This window comes from Lycorma delicatula, chromosome 2, assembly GCF_047948215.1.
Source record: "Lycorma delicatula isolate Av1 chromosome 2, ASM4794821v1, whole genome shotgun sequence".
Taxonomy (NCBI): Eukaryota; Metazoa; Arthropoda; class Insecta; order Hemiptera; family Fulgoridae; genus Lycorma; species Lycorma delicatula.
In genome coordinates, this window is record NC_134456.1 from 121,135,938 (window position 1) to 121,154,670 (window position 18,733).

The window sequence follows — 18,733 nt, forward strand, 5'->3', positions numbered from 1 at the left end:
GCGCAGCCAATGAACACCGCATCCCATTTCCTTTCTTAGAATTCTTGGAAAAGACAGGCCTAGTTCCTGGAGATAGCGAAGCAGCCTGAGGTTGAAAGGCTAACGTCCTTTCGTGGATAATGTCCTGGGATAACGTGATCTTCCTCTCAAATTGTTGAATGCCAGCGGACCTTGAGCAAATCGGAGAGACAGAATCTGCAGTTATTTTTTAATTTAACAAAGAAATAGTAAATCTTAACTAATTTGAGTTAATTTTAGAAAATATGAAATGTTTTTTAAGGATTGTAAATTTCTTTTAAAATTTCGTATGTAGTATTTCTACAACTAATAATTATCTGAGAAATATTATTTAACAAATGAGTTGCTTTATACGTCTGAATTTAAAACCCAGTTTCTTAAGTAATTTTGTTTTAAGAATTAAGCAGAAATAAAAAAAAAATTCATACGCAAAAAATCGAAATAACTGTGTGATCTAAAATCTATATCTAAAATACTAGATGCTGTGCAAAAAATTAAAAATATCATTAAACCCTAAAGATAAATTACAAACATTAACGCTATATTGAACTATAGCGGAAATATAATAATGGTTTAATGTAGTATAACTATTACTTTACTAACACTTTTTTGATGGGCACGTTCTTGGGTTTAAAAGTGTCAGTCTTGACGCCACATCATCTAGAATAATATATATATATATATATATATCTGTAATCATAACTAAAATTTTATTTGTGGTTGTTTAGAAACAATAAAACAGATTTAATGAACTATAAACAGTTATATAAATGTGTAATCGTGCTAGGCATGATTATAGATGCTCTAGGCAAATAATTTTGTTTGAATTATCAAATTATTGTTATTATTATGAATGAACTACACAATATATTCTCTTGTTATCGATAAAATAAGTAGAAAAGTAAGTTTCTATATCTTCTGTAATGATTATATATTATTACTGAAAAATCTGAGTGTTACTGGCTCACTGATGCAATAATCAACGACGTAACTAGAAATATATTTCTGGACACAAAGTATAGTATGTTCCGTGAACGGAATTTTATTTTCATTACTAAGAAGAGGATATTTTATAATAAAAGATAAAAAATGAGAGGATAGAGGATATTTTAAAATGTTAGTTTTAAGTAATAAGTTTGCCTTATTTATTGTACATATTTAACATTTTATGTTATTTTTTTTTATTTATCATTGATGAATTATTATTTCTTCGTACGCTTATATGTTTGATATGAGTCCTGCATTGTAAAAGTAAGGTGTGTACGGTATGTATTTCGTTTAATGTAAAGGAAAGCAAAAAATAATTTGGTTTTCGTTTACATTAAATAAGTACTTTTCAGAAAAAATGTAGTAATGTACTCTTATCCAAATAAAATTCGAATTTTTTAAACTTTTCTTTGTTTTAACTTATCTTACACCATTTTGTTCAGAATTAAATTTTTTACAAGTTTTTTTGTATGTTTATTTCCCATTTAAGAAACTTATGGGTCGTCAAACATAAAAAAACAAGGTTCTATACCCCAATTTATTTGTTTTTACCCCGCATTTCTGATAAACTACTACAGATCTGGGACCTATTTTATTTGACTTTTAAGGTAAACGCATACGAAATCAGCAATTTGACTCTTTAATTAACATCGGTAGCTGAAACCTGAGCGAAATCTTTCACTAGTCGTAACTCGCAAACGAAGTATTTTAGGACCTTTGTTTTAATGTTATAATTTTAATAATGAAATAAGCTTTTTTATTTTTTAAGTTTTATTAAAAGAACGTAGCAGTAATGATTTTTCTTGTCTGTTTTAGGGCGGAGGGAAGAATGACGACGCCGCCTTATATGTATATGGAGTGTCCTAATTGTTCGGATGTGTTTAATGCTACTACAATTATACCAACAAATCAAACGAATGAAACGATACCGAAATATCTCAACGTTACGGATGAACTTCCGATTAAATATGCACAGCCGATGTACGGTTATGTTATGCCCTTTCTTTTGCTCATCACTATAATTGCAAATACATTAATCGTTGTAGTACTTTCTAAGAGACATATGAGAACACCTACAAATGCTGTACTTATGGCGATGGCTCTGTCCGACATGTTTACGCTTCTTTTTCCGGCACCGTGGCTGTTTTACATGTATACATTCGGTAATCATTATAAACCTCTGAGCCCTGTTGGTGCTTGTTACGCTTTCAATCTTATGAATGAAGTTTTTCCAGCGTTATTTCATACTGCCTCCATCTGGCTGACTTTAGCACTAGCTGTACAAAGGTAAGTTCACAATTTATGTTTTTAAATTTCATTGTAATTTCATTTTATTGTATAGTTTGAATGGTATGTTACTGTAATTAAGAATTTGTTTTTTCTAAACTGTTTTTTTGATTGTATAATAAATAAATAACGTCCTCCCTACAAGATATTATTTACAAACGTTATTCACACATTCTGCGCAATAATAATTGTTTAATATACCTGCTTGTAGTAAAAAGAAATACGGTAACTTGTGTTACGACTAACAAAGACGAGATTCTGTTTTACGAGACACTAATCTATCATTGGTGTCGGTGGTCGACTAGTAGTAGACTGCAGAGAAACTGGCTTTGTTAGGAAACAACTTTTTCTCCTAGTTGAGTAATAAAATATTGTATTGTATATTTTACATTCTCTGCTTTGTGTTATTCATCGTTATTTACATTAAGACATTACTTAATAAACAGAATTTATAAAAAAAATAAAATAAAAATAATTCAACTGAAATTATAGAATAAAATAATTATAAATATCAAATTAATGAATAATAACACCGATGGAGAAAGAGAGAGAAAGAGTGATTACGAGCCACGTGATTCATATCACTGTATTGTGTATTGTTACTGTTATTTCTACGTAAGTCGTGTCCCTTGTATTTAACTTAGGTTCTCATACACCAGTGTTTTTGTCTATGATAACCCTTACAGTCATGCATATAAAAGTAAAGAATGTTCCAACTCGCTTGCAGTGTTTTGACTACTGTTGTTGTGAACAACAGTATAACAAAGCATATATTTATATAGTAATTTTTAAATGTTTTTTTATTTGTCATCAATATAAATTAATGACGTATAACATTCATAAATTTAAAGATCATTAATAAACAAAGTAATTTACGTAAAATATCACAAATAATCAATTCTAGCGGTAATACTGTTTTATTAAATATAAATCAGGATCTATCATAATTTTAATAACAAGTATGGATAGTGTGAATATGTGTTTATTATTTTTTTTTTTTAAATTACTTAATATTTGAAGTACTGATATAATACTGTATTGCAGATTCTAATCTACAGATATTAGCATTTCCAATAGCGAGACAAATCCGTTCAGTTAAATTACCCCGATTAAATTTTGAAGTTGCAGCCCAGACAATTTTACAAGATAGTTACTATATCACCTAAAAAAAAATTCAAAAACAATATAACTTACAATATTAACAAAATACACAGTAAAAAACGCAGAAATCTAGGAGTAGACAAATTAAACTTCTGTATTTGCATTAAATACGACGGTTGAACAGACTGGATGCACATTACCTACAGATTCTACACAGTGCAATAAAATGAAAGTTTACAAATCACCTAATAGTTACAGAACGCGCGTACAAAGGCATTAACCACAATAGGTGAACGTTATACTTACCGTATAAAAATCAACTTTTCAACAAGTTTGACCCATGTAAAATTTATTAACATACTAAATACTACATTTAATGAAACCACCTTTGCAAAGAAACAAATTCAATATAGATAGAATTTATTATTAGATTACACACTTATGAAATTTTTTTAATTGTTTTAAAGGAACACATTAAATCCTCCGAAGAATACGCTGTTAATTATCTAATATTGATCGTTTTTCAGTTAATAATTCTAGAGTATATTCTGTTCAAGAATTTTACTTGTGATCATTCATTACCGTATTAAACATTAAAATTCATTTAATTTTAAACAACACGACTTTAAACAATTTTTTTATTAATTACTTATTAAAAGTGAAAATTCAAATAGTTATTTTGATAGGCCTATTTATTTAAATATTTATTTATTTTGTTATTTTAAAAGGTAATGATGAAGTTTTAAAGTATATGATTCATAAAAACTAATCTAAATTTAATCTTTAGCGCAATGTTGCAATAATGTAATCTATTTTTATTGTTTATTTAGAAATTACATTTTACTGAATTATTAGTTTTCAGGTATATCTGAAAAACAATCGCTGAATCTCTTTTTTATAAAACGAAAATTAATTTGTTTCAATATTTTGTTCATTTTTATTTTTAATTAAAGTATACTAACAGATAACAAATAACATATTTCTACAATATATTTATATTGTAATGCTAAAAATATCCTAATACAGTTTTAATTAAATAAACTTTGCATAAAAAAAATATCCTCACCGGAAATTAAACATTTAAAAATTAATTTTACTTAAAATTAAATCTTATATAGGAAATTAAACATATATAACAATATTTGAATATCGGATAATATAATAAACGAATATTAGTATTAATATTTAAATTTTCATAGATTTTCCTAAAGGAGAATTCTTTTTATTGTTCATTATTGAAAAGGAAAAATATTCAGTGTACCTGTAAAAATACTTTAATTATTATTCTCTTAATATTGACTAGTATATCTGATGGAAATATTATTTTTTTTCATAAACTTTATTAACTATATTCATACCCATTTGTAGTGGACCATCTGGCGAGTTATTCGAGTATATATAGAATGCCCCATAATTTTCCATACATACGAAAAACAAACATTTTTTTATGAAAACCATTTTTTTTAGAGTTTTACGCAAATCGACCACTTTGGTCATTTGCTCTTCCCCTCCCCCTTCCAAAGAGAGGGAGTGAAGGAGAGAGAGAGAATGTTCCCATCCTGATAATTAAAACGAACTATTGTAAACATATTTGAAAATATAATATATTAGAAAAACTTACAAAATCTGTATTATAAACATATCACTTTTGTTTATCGCCAAGGTTTTCTCTTAGGCTATCCCTTTTAACTTCTTTTCTCCATCCTCCTGACGGACTCCGTCTCTAATGACAGATTGTCTGAGACCTCGCAGATGGTATTTTCATTCTTCTCCGATATCACGGAGGTTCTGCGGCCTAGATGACAGGTGATATCGACCTCTATTGAGCGGTTAGCATTGTTGTCACAGAATCAAAAATTGTTGCACTCCCCAATGACATTGTTGAGGCGGCTACAGTACTCGTTCTCTCCGTAGGAACCCTCTGGAATTTTGGAGGTTCCGTAGCTGCGTTTGTACAATCCAAGACCTTTTCTGTTGTAACTTGAATTTGCATCGCACTAATTTCAGTATTCTTCTGCGGCTTTGCTCCTTCCTTTGCCTTATGACTGGTCGAAGAACTGATGTTCTTGGCCTTTTCAGATGTCTTCTTAACATCCTTATATAGAATATCCATCGGTGTTTTCATCTTTGCGGGTTTTACTGGTTCTTTTTGCTGAGGAGATTTCGTCCTAGTATGTATGATTCTCTAAATCACAGCAGTAAGGGTTGGCGCAAGAGTAGAAAGCAACTGTTCCACATTAACTTTGCATAAAGGGACAAGAGCCGCTTCTGCATAAGCCGTTGTCTGGTGACGTGTTTGATTATTGACAATTTTCCTTGCTTCAGAATAACTTAGTGTTTTTAGGGTTTTAACCTTCTCACCGTTTCCATTTTGTAAACCGAGTATCTTTATTGGTGCCCTTTGCAGTTGATACAAACTGGAGGATCTAAACACGAATCGCCTTCAAGTGTTTCCGCTCTACACACTCAGGTTTCTTGTCTTTCACATCTGACTGCAGTTTATCTGAAACGCTGGCACTTAAAATATCGCATAGGTTACGATATGAATGTATGAACATCTAGAAGATACCAGTACTTACTTTCTCGGGCAGGTCTACTGAAAAAAGAGAAAACAGTCTAAAAGTTAAGTAGTTATGTTAATGTGCAGCCAACAGCGGTTTATCACGCAAAAATATAAATAAACAAAATAAAGTAAGTTTTACCAACATAAAATAGCGTGTGAATATTTTTCAAACTTTACTTACTATTTATCACATGTTATTCATTATATGAGTTAAGCAGTAAATATTTATAGAATTATTTATAAAACCTTATTTTCTCACTTAATGGTAACATATCTAATCCGGAATTTTTGTATATTATTAGTATTTATTGTACTGGTAACTATGATTTAATCTGTCTTCTTTGCACATGCTTGGCAGAAGGAAGAACATCACCATTTCTTCTCACGGTCAACGTTCGGCATTGTGTCACATGTTGACTTGACGGTTCCTCTACTATTTCTTCTTCCGTTCAAATGAAAAGTATCCAAAACCGTCTAGTAACAAAAATTATTTGTTGTTAATAATGATCACGAGTCCGAAAAGTACTCAAGAGCCCCGTTAATAGTTATGTGTATCGTATACAGCTGTTACCTCTTCTGTAAATTTTTATTATTATTATTTATTTTTAATTATTCTATATGTGGACACTTATGGGACGCCTCTGGATATATTGTTACCAAATATATTGAAGATTTGATCAATTAGTGGAAACATAAAGTAACGTATAAGCTGATTTTAAATATATATTATGTTCTAGTTTACAGTCTCTTTGAATTGTCTACAATGAAGTTAATTACTAACAAAACCTTTGTATTTTTATCTTAATTGTATAAAATTGTGAAGAGTAATTATTTTATACTTGTATGTTATTAAGTTATAGAAGTATCGACTCAAAATAAAGTGATTTGGGAAACAGTTATTGAAATAAATTGTAAGTCAAGAAAATTATCAAACACTGTTTACAAAAATTTAGTTCTAAAATTGGTTGAGTTATTTCGATTATTTAACAATGATCATTAGTGATGATTGTTGAAAAAATAACGAACTGATACATGTGGGAAAATAATTTAATGAAGTAAATCAACAAATGAAAATTAAGAAAATAATAAGTAGTAATATTAATATTTTTATTGGGAAATTAACGTAACTTATAAAAGATAATATTGTAGAATAAAAATTAAGATTTTTTTTTTTTTTTTTAGAATAGAGTAAAAAGATCAGAATTTTTCATTGTAGCGTAGATATAATTTCATTTGCAATTAACGGCATATTCTCAGATCGTCCAGTAATCCAAATTTGAGGTTTCAGTGGTTTAAATTTATATAGGCGTTGTATATGTATTATAACAATGCTTTATATTACTGTTCATTTAATTTAGTAAAATGATTTACGTGTTGCACTGTAAAAAAGGATATTAGTCCGAATTTCGATCGGAAGATTCTCTATTTGAATCCTGGTTGTGCCTGGAATATTTACTCAAAAAAAAATCTTATATTCCCATTCAAACCTCATAAACCCATTACAATTTCATTATCCCAAAGTATACTACCAAATAAATTATATAATTTGAAAAAAAGCATAGATATTAATACTGGTAATATTACTCAAACAGTGCAATGAACTAAAATCTTATTTTATTCCTATTTTATCATACCTGCTGCTTCCCTCCCGATCGGACGCCCTTACTGTCTTTTTGAGTAAAGGGCGGTAAGGGTCTTCTAAAAGGCGAAGCTCGAGGACACTTTATAAATTTTAAATAAATATAAAAATATTAACATTGATTAACAGATTAATTAAAAATAATCTATAAATGTAAATCACATTAATTATTAATATAATATCATCAATATTAATATAAATAATATTAATGTAGGATTATGCGCCAATACTATGATTTAAATTTCTAAAATATTAAGTTATAATTTGTTTGAATTCATTTTAAATGGGTTAAATAATAAAAAGTATTGAACTAAATAAATAAACTTGAAATGGAAAAACAGAAGATAAGTATAGATAAAATGCTAATTTTTATTTAAAACTACTTTATCTTCTCTTCTTGTTTTGTTATTATTTATAATATACATATTATCGATGTGTAACAAGTTAATCCAGAACTACTCTCTTCTTCTGAAATAATACAAAAATCCAGAAGAAAATAAATAATTGAAATGAAAAAAGGGAAAACAAAAATTTAGTATAAAATCAATACACAACAGAAATTTTTTCAAAAAAAACCAGAAAAACTGAGGAAATTCCCAGAATGAAACAAGAAGAAGAAGAAGAAAATAAAATAGATGCAGCGAAGAAGAAGAAAACACGGCGAATGGATGAAAATGTACTGGGAAAAAAGAAAACAGTCTAAAAGTGAAGTAGTTTTGTTTATGTGCAGCCAACAGCGGTTTATCACGCAAAAATATAAACAAAAAAAAAGTAACTTTTACCCACCTGAAATAGTGTGTGATTATTTTTCAAATTTTACTTACCATTTATCACATGTTATTCATTATATGATTTAAGCAGTAAATATTTATAGAATCAAGTACCCAATTACAGATTTTAATAGAAGCAGATTGTCCATTTTATTCCACTGTCCAAGATGGTAAACGTAACTTTTGTATTTAGATTTTTATTAACTATGTTTTATTCTAAATCTTTAATGCATGTTCTTATGAACCCATGATATCTGCTTCTACTTCTACTTATAATTTAAAGTAGTTGAGAAAAAAATATGGTGTACGTGGAAAAATAAAGAATTACATACCTCCTGTAGGATGCAGTACTATTTATTTTCTATACTTTTATTATTTGATGTCATACTGTGTAGTCTGGTAAACTATTTATTTAAAAAATATTAACGTATAAAACATTTAAAAAGTTCAACAGATCTTTTTAAATTTCATTAAGAAATCTCATGAAAAGTTCTTTTCTTTTTACCGATTTGAGTCTAGAATTTTCTGCTGAATTTAATTCTTCTATTAGATCAGAAATTATCATCCTATATGGCTCGAACAGTTGACATAAGAAAAATTATCAATGGAATGCTTCTGTTAAATAAGTATTGCTCTAGAATTTTTTTTCTATCACAAATCGTATATTTATTTATAGTAGGTGCTGATTCAGGAAGCAAAAGTAGATTGCATTAAAAAAAATCACGTGAAGAGAAGTTTCCAGTAAACAGCCTCAACAAAACATACATACTTATATACATAAAATATACGTATACAAAGATAAAGTACATGTATGTAAAACGTCTATATAAACAAGTGCACTTAGATTAATTGGGATCACAAAGATTCATAGATTACAGTAAGCTAGTGAAAATACAAACCAAAAAAGAATCCACAGAATTATTAAAAAGTATCTAGAGATAAACAGGATAGTAGCAAAAAAAGTTCACGTGAAGAAGTAGAAGGGCGTTAGGCTCCTCACTAAGGCACAGTAAAAATGTTCATCAGATGTTTGATACCAAGCAGTAGTTCAAGTGTCTCTTAGATATTTCAAGTCTAGTATGCGTTCGTCGGTCTAGGTCCGGTCCCAATGGGAAGGGGATGAAAAAAAAGTCAAGCATGCGTTGGCGTTTCAGTCGCCAGACATCTTCACTGTTTAGGAGATTTACTGCTAGAAAGTTGACATGACTGTCTAATCGTTTTCTCTAATTTAAACCGAACCATTTGATCTCTTCAAGAACATAAGGCAATCCAAAATAGTGATGGATTTTCTCACTCCGAGCGAACCATGTTGCCTCTGCAGAGGATCTCGCCAATTTATTCTGAAAACGTTACATAATTTCAACGTTATTTTCTCACCTCCAGCCTCCATATTTCCAAAACGGTTTTAGAATCACCGTCTGTATCAAACGTTTATTGGACAACGACAGGATTGATTTACATTGGACTGCGAGTTCTTACCTAACAACCAAAAAGTCTATTAACTTGGTATTAGTTTCCTTTTCTCTTTCACATAGTACTTCCACGTTAAACGACGATCATAGTGGAGTCCAAGGTACCGAACCCGTTCAGAGTGACCCCATCCAGGAGTGGCGACCCCGCCCAGGTAGTCTGCGGGACAGTTACCCCTCATCAATGAAAATGTAGTATGACTTATTCAGATTTCCTTTATCATCCATTTTGCTACATTCGCCGATTAGTCCTAACACCGATTGTAGCTTCACTGAGGCCAAGTGAGGGTTCTCGTTAACGGCTAGGAACGCTGTATCGTCAATAAAGAGGTGACAGTGATATCGTCCGGAGCTGGAAGGTCCGCAGTAAAAATCGTTTACAGGTCTGGTTTGAAGACAGAGCCTTGAGAAACTCCTGATTTGATATCAATGAATCCAGGTAATTTACCTCTGCATTTCATTTTTTAGAGAAGCGCTCATCAAGGTAGTTCCGTAAGACCAGATAGATGGTTGAGGACGGCTGCGATTCAGTTTATGGAGCAGACCATGCAGCTGTGCCTTGCCAAATACCTGCTGTGCATCCAAGAAGGCTACCGAGCTGAATCTGCTTTTTTCCGGGCACTGTGTGATGATATGAACAGCTCTGTGCGTATGTACAACGTTGAATACCCCTCTCTGAACCCAAGTTGATGATCTGGAATAACGTTTCCTGTTTCAAGTCGGCCACTGTCTTCGAAGATACAGTTTCTGAAATAACGTTGACGAAACCGTAACTGATGGTCTTTAACGGGAGCATGACTAACATCTTTTGAGTAACTAGGTCAAATTCTGCACTTTTCCTTGAGCTTTCTCCCTGTTTGATTACCCGTAATACCTCCGTAGTTGAAATAGACCTAAACGGAAAACTTATAGCTTTAGAGTTTAAATTAGTAAATACATGGTTGATATGAAATATTACAAAAAAAGGGTTATAAGGTTTAACTTTTTTTTTTCATTATGAAGGAAGAATTCAATCTGTATATGTATTTGACAATCGCGTAATATTTGATGAGTGAACAGAACAATGCTGTTTGAGAAATTAAAATAAATTTTAGTTATATTTTAATTACATTAAACATCAAAACATTTTGATATTTTATAATATGTAGTTCAGAGTTAAATAATTTTAATATGAATGCATTAGGCATATTCGATTTTCAAATTAATCATTTTAATGCAGCTTCATTCTGAAATGTTATAATCTGATAATTGCTTTTATTACATTCACATACTCTTGACATCATTTGGAATGTCAAATGATTAGCAAATATTACTTAATTACAAACACTACTTGAGTTCTTTATTTCATATTATTAATTCTCATTTAATTATTAGGATTTTGCTGCTTTTTTTTGTACATATTTTTTACCTTTTATGTATTTTTTCTCCTTTAATCTAAATTATTAAATTTTAATATTATATCTAATTTAGTAAGTTTTCATTATTTTTATTAATGAACTTTATATATATATATATATATATATATATATATTTTTTTTTTTTCTTTTGTAACTGCTCTCCGTGTCTTATCATTTTTCTGTAGGCTATTGGCTGTAGGCTATAGTCTGAAATGACTATTCTTCTTTAAAGCAGGATAATTTAGCCTAGTTTAATGATCAGTACAGTGTTTCTCTTAAGAAGAGAACATTTAAAAATTTATTTTTAATATAGGTGTACGTTCAGAAAAACTGAAATAATTATTAGTTATTATAATTCATTTACAAAATAATGATTATAAATAGTGAGAAATAATGTGATTTGACACTTTCGATTAATTTCATTTCATATTTCACTTCAATGAACTTCCATTGAAAAAAATGATCAGGAGCCTATATTTTAATTCTTTTAAATGTAAAACCTTTCTTTCTACTATAATCTAAGAATCACGTCTTTTTTCAAAGAAGTAATATTGGCCAAATCTGTATTTAAACTTTGACTTGATTTGAAAAGATTAAATTAAAAGATTTCCTAAAAATAATTACTTATTACCAGTATTTAATGAAGCGTGTTTATTTATGTTATTTATATAATGCGTATATTATATATGTGTATTTAATTTAAACGGTAATAAACGTAACTTAGTATTGTGAATAGAAATATTTCCTAAGTTATTATTGAATTTATATTTTCAAAGGAAAACGGAGGCTGCTCGACTCAGTCATTTCAACCATTTAGATTTATTATATAAGCGTTCATAGTACAAATAACATCAAACTTACAACATCGAAGTACAAGAACCAACAAAATGAAATAAATACAAACAAAAAAAGTAAAGGGAAATTTTCTCCATATTTTTACAGACAACTAGATCTTACCATCTAGATCTTACCAAAAATGGAATAGCTGTAGGAATTCACGCATCCTCAGAGAAGAGCTAGCAAGTACATACCACAGAACCGAAAATGAGGAAAAAGAATTAAAGAGTGAGAAGAAGAAGGAAGTGGTGAGAAAGGTCAATCTATCCTTAGTTAAACGGCCTATACTAAACTGAAAAGAAAAAAATGTATGCGTTCACTATTAGGTCTTTGATGTTAAAATACCTTTGTCTATAAGTTAAAAAAAATTATTCAAAATTAAAACTCATACAAAGAATTTTCAAATTAGTTTAGTTTACTGGAATAGATATCTGATATTATCATTTAATTACCTGCCTTATGGCAGGTGTTTTATACCGTGCCCACCTCCATTCCTTCTACTCCCAAATACAATTTGAGTTTCTTACAGATTTCAATTGCGTTTAGGTTATCTATAATTTTTATTCTATTCCGGGCTCTCTTTGGCCCCTTATATCAGTATTAGGTGCAATAAGGATCAGTTCTTCTAGAACTGTTTGAATGAATTCTTCTCCACTAATCATTTATTCAAATTAGCTTTCATGTTCTTGTTCAATTTTTACTCTCATTCTCTTTCCTTATTACTTTTTCTTTTTCAGTTTCTCCATTAATTGTTTCCTTCGGGCTTAAATTTCAAGTACATATAGCCGCCATATTCGTGAAAACGAAAATTTCATCTCGACTTAGTGTCTATATTTCACATTTAAACATAAGAAAACAACAAGATAACATTTCATAAGACTCATTTTTCACGTGTAACTCCATTTTATTACGTAATAAATATCTCTGTCTGTTAAATATCCATTACTTCATTTCTTTTTTTTTTTTACTTACGCTTAGCTGCTAATTTTAATTCTTCTGTTAATTTGGTAACTACTCTTAAGTATCTCTTTCCTATGCTGTTCCTTCTAAAACATCTAGTTAAACATCTCTCTAGTTTACATTTTAAATAAAATTGATGATAGATAGGTAGCAGTTTCGCCTTGTCCCCTTCCAACCCAGTTTAATATCCTTTATTTTCATAACTTGCCGTTTTGACTTACCGTTTTGGAGCTGTAGCTTGTGAAAGTGTGATAATGTTGTGAATTGGGCACGTGTTCGAAACCGGTCTAGTCGCTGAACAATGCCGATCTCCCCGGCTACAGTAACAATAAGACCGCTGCGTTGCCATTGTACCGCTATAACTCTGGAATGCTAAGTCGTACAAGAAAATTGTTTAAATAAAAGTTGTCTGTTTTTTTGAGATTAACAACTTTTCCAAATGCAATACAGACGAAAAACAATTTTTTTCCGGTGAAAAAACCGAAAAAACACGTACTTTACAACTTCAGCGCCACCTAGTATTTCAATTTCAAATTATACGGCATAACTCTCTAAAATGCGTAGATTCAGAGAAAAATGCATTTCAAAAACTTTTTGAGTTTATCAAATATCTATGGGAGGGGCGATAGGGGGATGTTAAAAATCTGGAGTTAAGCTTCCCTCATCACCCTTAACGCATGGACAAAAGATCAATAGGTAGGTAAGGATTTTCAAATACAGCCTATTTTGATGACAAATTGCCTGTACTATATTGTGGTTGATTGCTACTTATTATTTAATAATAAGTGGCAATAATAAAACATTATAGTAATTATTACCATTGTTATTATTATTAATTTACTTGGTTGTAATTTGAACATTTTATACCAATAAACTATTATTATATAAACATTATAAATTGTCTACAACAACCTCTCAATATTCTGATCGAGCCCTGCGGACCCACCACGCGACAATATTTATACTTGATCATAGTTTTTTAAAGTTGTTTTTTTATTATTTTGTTTTTTACTGTTTTACGATGTTAAAGAAAATGTTGTTATAAAGCTTTAATGAAATGGATTATTTACCATAAATAACTATAATACAATTTCTTTTAATATAGTGAAACCTTTGGGGTTAAATATTTTTAAAGGATGGTGTAAATAGTTTTACTACTATTTTCATTTCTTCGATAGTTTACGTTCTTGTTTACTGTTATGTGAAACCATATTTTGGGATCAAGATTCGAATAAAAATTGTCCTTCCACTTTAAGATGACTTGTTTACGTATATCGTAAGACTATCATAAAAGCACATTTTATGACAGTCTTGTATCTAAACACTTCAGAAACCATCATATAAGTTAATAATTTATTTTTTTATTGGTCTGTTCTTCGAACAATTAAATGCTGAATAATACCCTCCGTTTTTATTATAAAATAAAATATTGACGTGATACAGAATTAAAATAACTTATTGACTATTCCTTACAGAAAATATTTTTATAATTTTTTGTTTGTTTGTGCATCATATCTATTTTGATTTCACTTTATCATCAGATAAATTTGAATTTTGTTTCAGTATACGTTATACTGTCTAACAGTTTTACTTACATCTAATTGTAGTTTGGTACATATAAAATCAGTTACCATTTTATTATTTTTACTTGTTTAATTATACAATGTCGCAGAAGCAGAAAACGTACTTGCATATTATCAGCTTCTTGGAAGACAATAAAATGTATGATGATGTTGTCTGACCTGAAGAAAATAGTTACTGAAAATATGTATTTCCAAATACCTAAATACAGAAATAAAAAATAATCAATCTGATGTGAACAACATTTGACTTCCTTGTACGCCTATTAAATTTTTACATGTACACATTTTAAAATTATTCAAATATACTAAGGCTTAATTAAAAAAAAAAAAAAATTCGTAAGCAAATTATTTCTAATTTTGAAAGAAAATAATTATAGTGACCTTTATCTATAAAAAGTAAAATCAGTATAAAGCACCTAAGATCCATATTACTGTTGCTAATAAGAGGAAGGCATGGGCTACGGGACACCGATTTGAACCGCATTGCGTGTGTGAATAGTACATTGTTCACGTGTCTTCATCACAAAATACTAACACGCAATATTCAATTATACTCACGAAAAAATGACGCTAAAAATTTCATTAGTATTTTATATTAATTTTGTTTCACGTCGCTCAAGTAGTTAAGAGGTGTAAGTGAGAATGTGTCGGATACGTATCCATACACACATCCATTCGAATCCGACTTTACATACATATATTTTTTTTAACTTTAAAAATGAATAAATTAAAAAAATTAAATTTAGAAATGTAAACATTTTTGAATTAAAATGAAAACTACGTAGAATTTTATTTCATTAACAATTTCTGGATTTAAGAATTTTTTTTTTTGTATTGTTATTATTGAATTATTATTTATTGTTACATGTTTTACAATCAGAGGTTTTCAGGTTTTTCAGTTTTAATAAATAGATATATTTAAATTAAAAAATTTAACTTTTAACTGTACTCTTGACTCTTAACTGATTCTTGACTTGATTGTTAACTGCAGTATTAAGCCCTCTTTGAAAGCTTTTCAACGATATATCATAAGTGGTACTTATTTTCTATGGTTCCAGAGTTATAGCCAAATCAAATTTTAATGAAATATTTGGATCTTACAAGGGAAAGGCACATCGGTTCGAATCAGACTTCATCTCCTTTTTTTTAATTTAAATTTATTGATTTAATTAACCTCTGATTGTAAACATATTTTTACGATAAATAATAATTCAATAATAACAATAAAAATAAACATAAGAAATATCGGAAGTTATTAATGAAATAAAATTTTACGTACTATTCATTTTAAAAAAAATTGTATATGTAATTTATAATTGGCGCACAAGGAAATCATGCGGTGTCCATATCAGATTTTTTAAGCTTGGATTTATGATAAGGCCTATATAGTATAATATTATAAGATTTTTATATTAGTAAATTTTAATATAATTCTTAAGTGTTAAATAGGACTTTTCTTTCTTACAACAGCGATAGAATCGGCTGATCAAAATCACAATTCGAATTCGTTCTTTTAAATACATAAAATACTTTTATATTCGAAGTATAGTTTTTTAAAAATTCCTTTCGTATCCTCCAATTTCGTGCTTGATTTAGGACTTCTTCATCACTCATTTCTGTATTGCATACAAAAACTTAGTTGAATTAAATTTTGAGTTCGGTTAAAAATCTTAAAATTTAACCTAAGTATTAGGAAAAAAGTAAAACTTACTTAAATGCAAAAGCGAAGTAATTAATTTTGTTATTGTAAGATATATAAATACGCTGACATCTTATACGAAATCCTTCGCAGTTTTTCATATCTGAAAAAAATAAATGTGCTGACGTGATTGATTTGTCACCAACAGAAATTGAAAACAACGAGATTTCTTTTCAAACATTAAAAAATTTTACAAACCTTGCTTTTTTTCCTAATTTAACAGAAAAATGACAAATATGTATATTAGATTAATTTAAATAAATAAAAATATATACATTCAAATAAAATGTGATTGAAATGCAAATTAAATTTTTTTTATAAATAGAATACATATTTTTTTCTTATGTAAAACTTCTTTTGCAAAATATACAAAAAATAATATTACAAGGAGGTGTGTTGCAATATTTGTCGTTAGATTAAAAGCATGATAGAAGGTGAAATGATTGTGAAAGTTGGTATGAGTGAATCGGTAAAGGTAACTGCTTGCGCTTGTTCGATAAAATGAGTTACATAACGCCGTATATTGAGAAAGCCGAAGGGAGCAACAGATTGCAAAATCCAGCTGCCTGCTTGCAGATTTCTGTGACAGACATTTTCATTCATGCGCATCGGTATTTCTAAGTTTTATGATATACGACGCTTACATATGTGCTTTTACGCAGTTACATTCGTGTTCTGTCACTACATACTGTATATATTCCTTTAAATTTATGTTGGTAACATTGTATCTAGTAATAAATAATCATGTTTGCGATGCCCGCAGATGAAAGGACTGATATTTTTTTTTTTTTAAATAAATTTTGATGTATTGCCTAAATTATTTTTAAAGCGCAGTAGACTAAACTATAAAATAAACTAGGAATGAGAAATAAATAAACTTAGGAATGAGAAATATAGTCCCTTTCTTTTATTACGGTTGGCTGAATGTATTTAAATTATAAACGTCAATAGTTAATAAATGTAAAGAATTTTAGCTGTTTGTCATTTACCAGCATTTTTCACATCTTTTTACTAATTTCTTTATTTATTTGTGCTACAAATGTAATTAATTAAATATTAATTTTAGATACAAAACTCAATTAATTTATTTTATAAAAGTTTTTAAATAATATTCCCTTAACTTTCGGTTTTTTATCACATTTACACGCGAAATGGATTGTGTTTTAACCATTAATATTTATGTAACCCGAATTCGTTAAAAGTACGTATATTGAGAAGTAATGTGTAATTACAAGTAGTTTCAATTCGCTCAATAATTATAGTAATCTATATCTATGCTTATTATAACGGGATATACTGTTTTGCCTAAGCCCTCACTCGTTTAGTTTCCCCTGGCAGATGAAATTAATGATAATCTCTCTAACTTGATATCTCCTTGAAAAGTATAAAACTTCAATACTATTCACATCTCTGTGGATGTATTTACGAGTACTATAAAATTAATAATCTATGTAAGAAAACAATTAATAAGATTAATAGATTTTTTTTTTAAATCGAGAAACCAAAAGGTAATAAAAATTGTCATAAAAAAAATATAAAGTTTACTAAATAGATAATGTAAAACAATACGTCGCTAATTTAAAATTTATTTTTTTAGAATTTTTCAAATAATAAAATTTTAGGTATGAAATTATCTAATCCTTTATTAGGCTAATTATAATCCAATTATCCGAAAATGTGATTAAATGAAATTATAGTATGCAAGGATGTTAAAAGGGTTTTAATTATAGTTTTGTTATGTGTGTGTGTGTGTGTGTGTGTGTGTGTGTGTGTGTGTGAGAGAGAGAAAAGAGAGAGCGCACACAACACACACACACACACACACACACACACACTACGGTTTGCAGGCCAACATCGAGAATTCACGATTAGCTGACATAAGGACTGTCATTTCAAACTGTGGTAATTTTTTCTCAGCTTTTATTATTATTATTAACGGTTTTATTTGTATTTAAAATACGCAATACATACTTAGGACACAACACAGCAACATCTTAATGGAAATTTATTGTACTTTCAACGCTTTAATATATTTCATTTTTACCTTTACATGTAATAACGAAACTAATATATTCATTCAATGATTTAATCAACAAAAAAATTAAAAAAAATTCAATTTACCTCTATCAGGTTGAATTAATCCGTCATCAATTACGGCATATATTTTAATTATTTAAAAGGAGTAGATTTTCTGATCCAATTGAATGCATAGCCTGTACTTTAGTTAAATATTAACTGACAAATCATTATTATTTTGTGTTCAGGTTTTGTTTTACAAATTGGGGAAGAAATTCTTCATTGTTAAACATCAGATGTATCAGTAAATAATAAGTTCACGAAAGTTTTTATGAAATATAGGATAATTGTTGCTGATGAGGCTAAAAAATAACAAATCATTCATGTATATATGTATAAAATTATAT

General features: G+C 28.9%; 1 protein-coding gene across 4 annotated transcripts in view; it reads left to right on the forward strand.

The window, feature by feature from the left end:
* Positions 1–18,733, forward strand: part of SPR (G protein-coupled sex peptide receptor) — a 1,401,361-nt gene that overhangs the window by 974,372 nt on the left and 408,256 nt on the right. For all 4 annotated transcript variants that reach the window (XM_075356175.1, XM_075356174.1, XM_075356177.1 and 1 more), the window contains one exon: positions 1,822–2,292. In XM_075356175.1, the coding sequence (XP_075212290.1) occupies positions 1,835–2,292 (458 nt within the window). In that variant the 5' untranslated portion in view covers positions 1,822–1,834. The remainder of the gene's footprint in view (positions 1–1,821; positions 2,293–18,733) is intronic.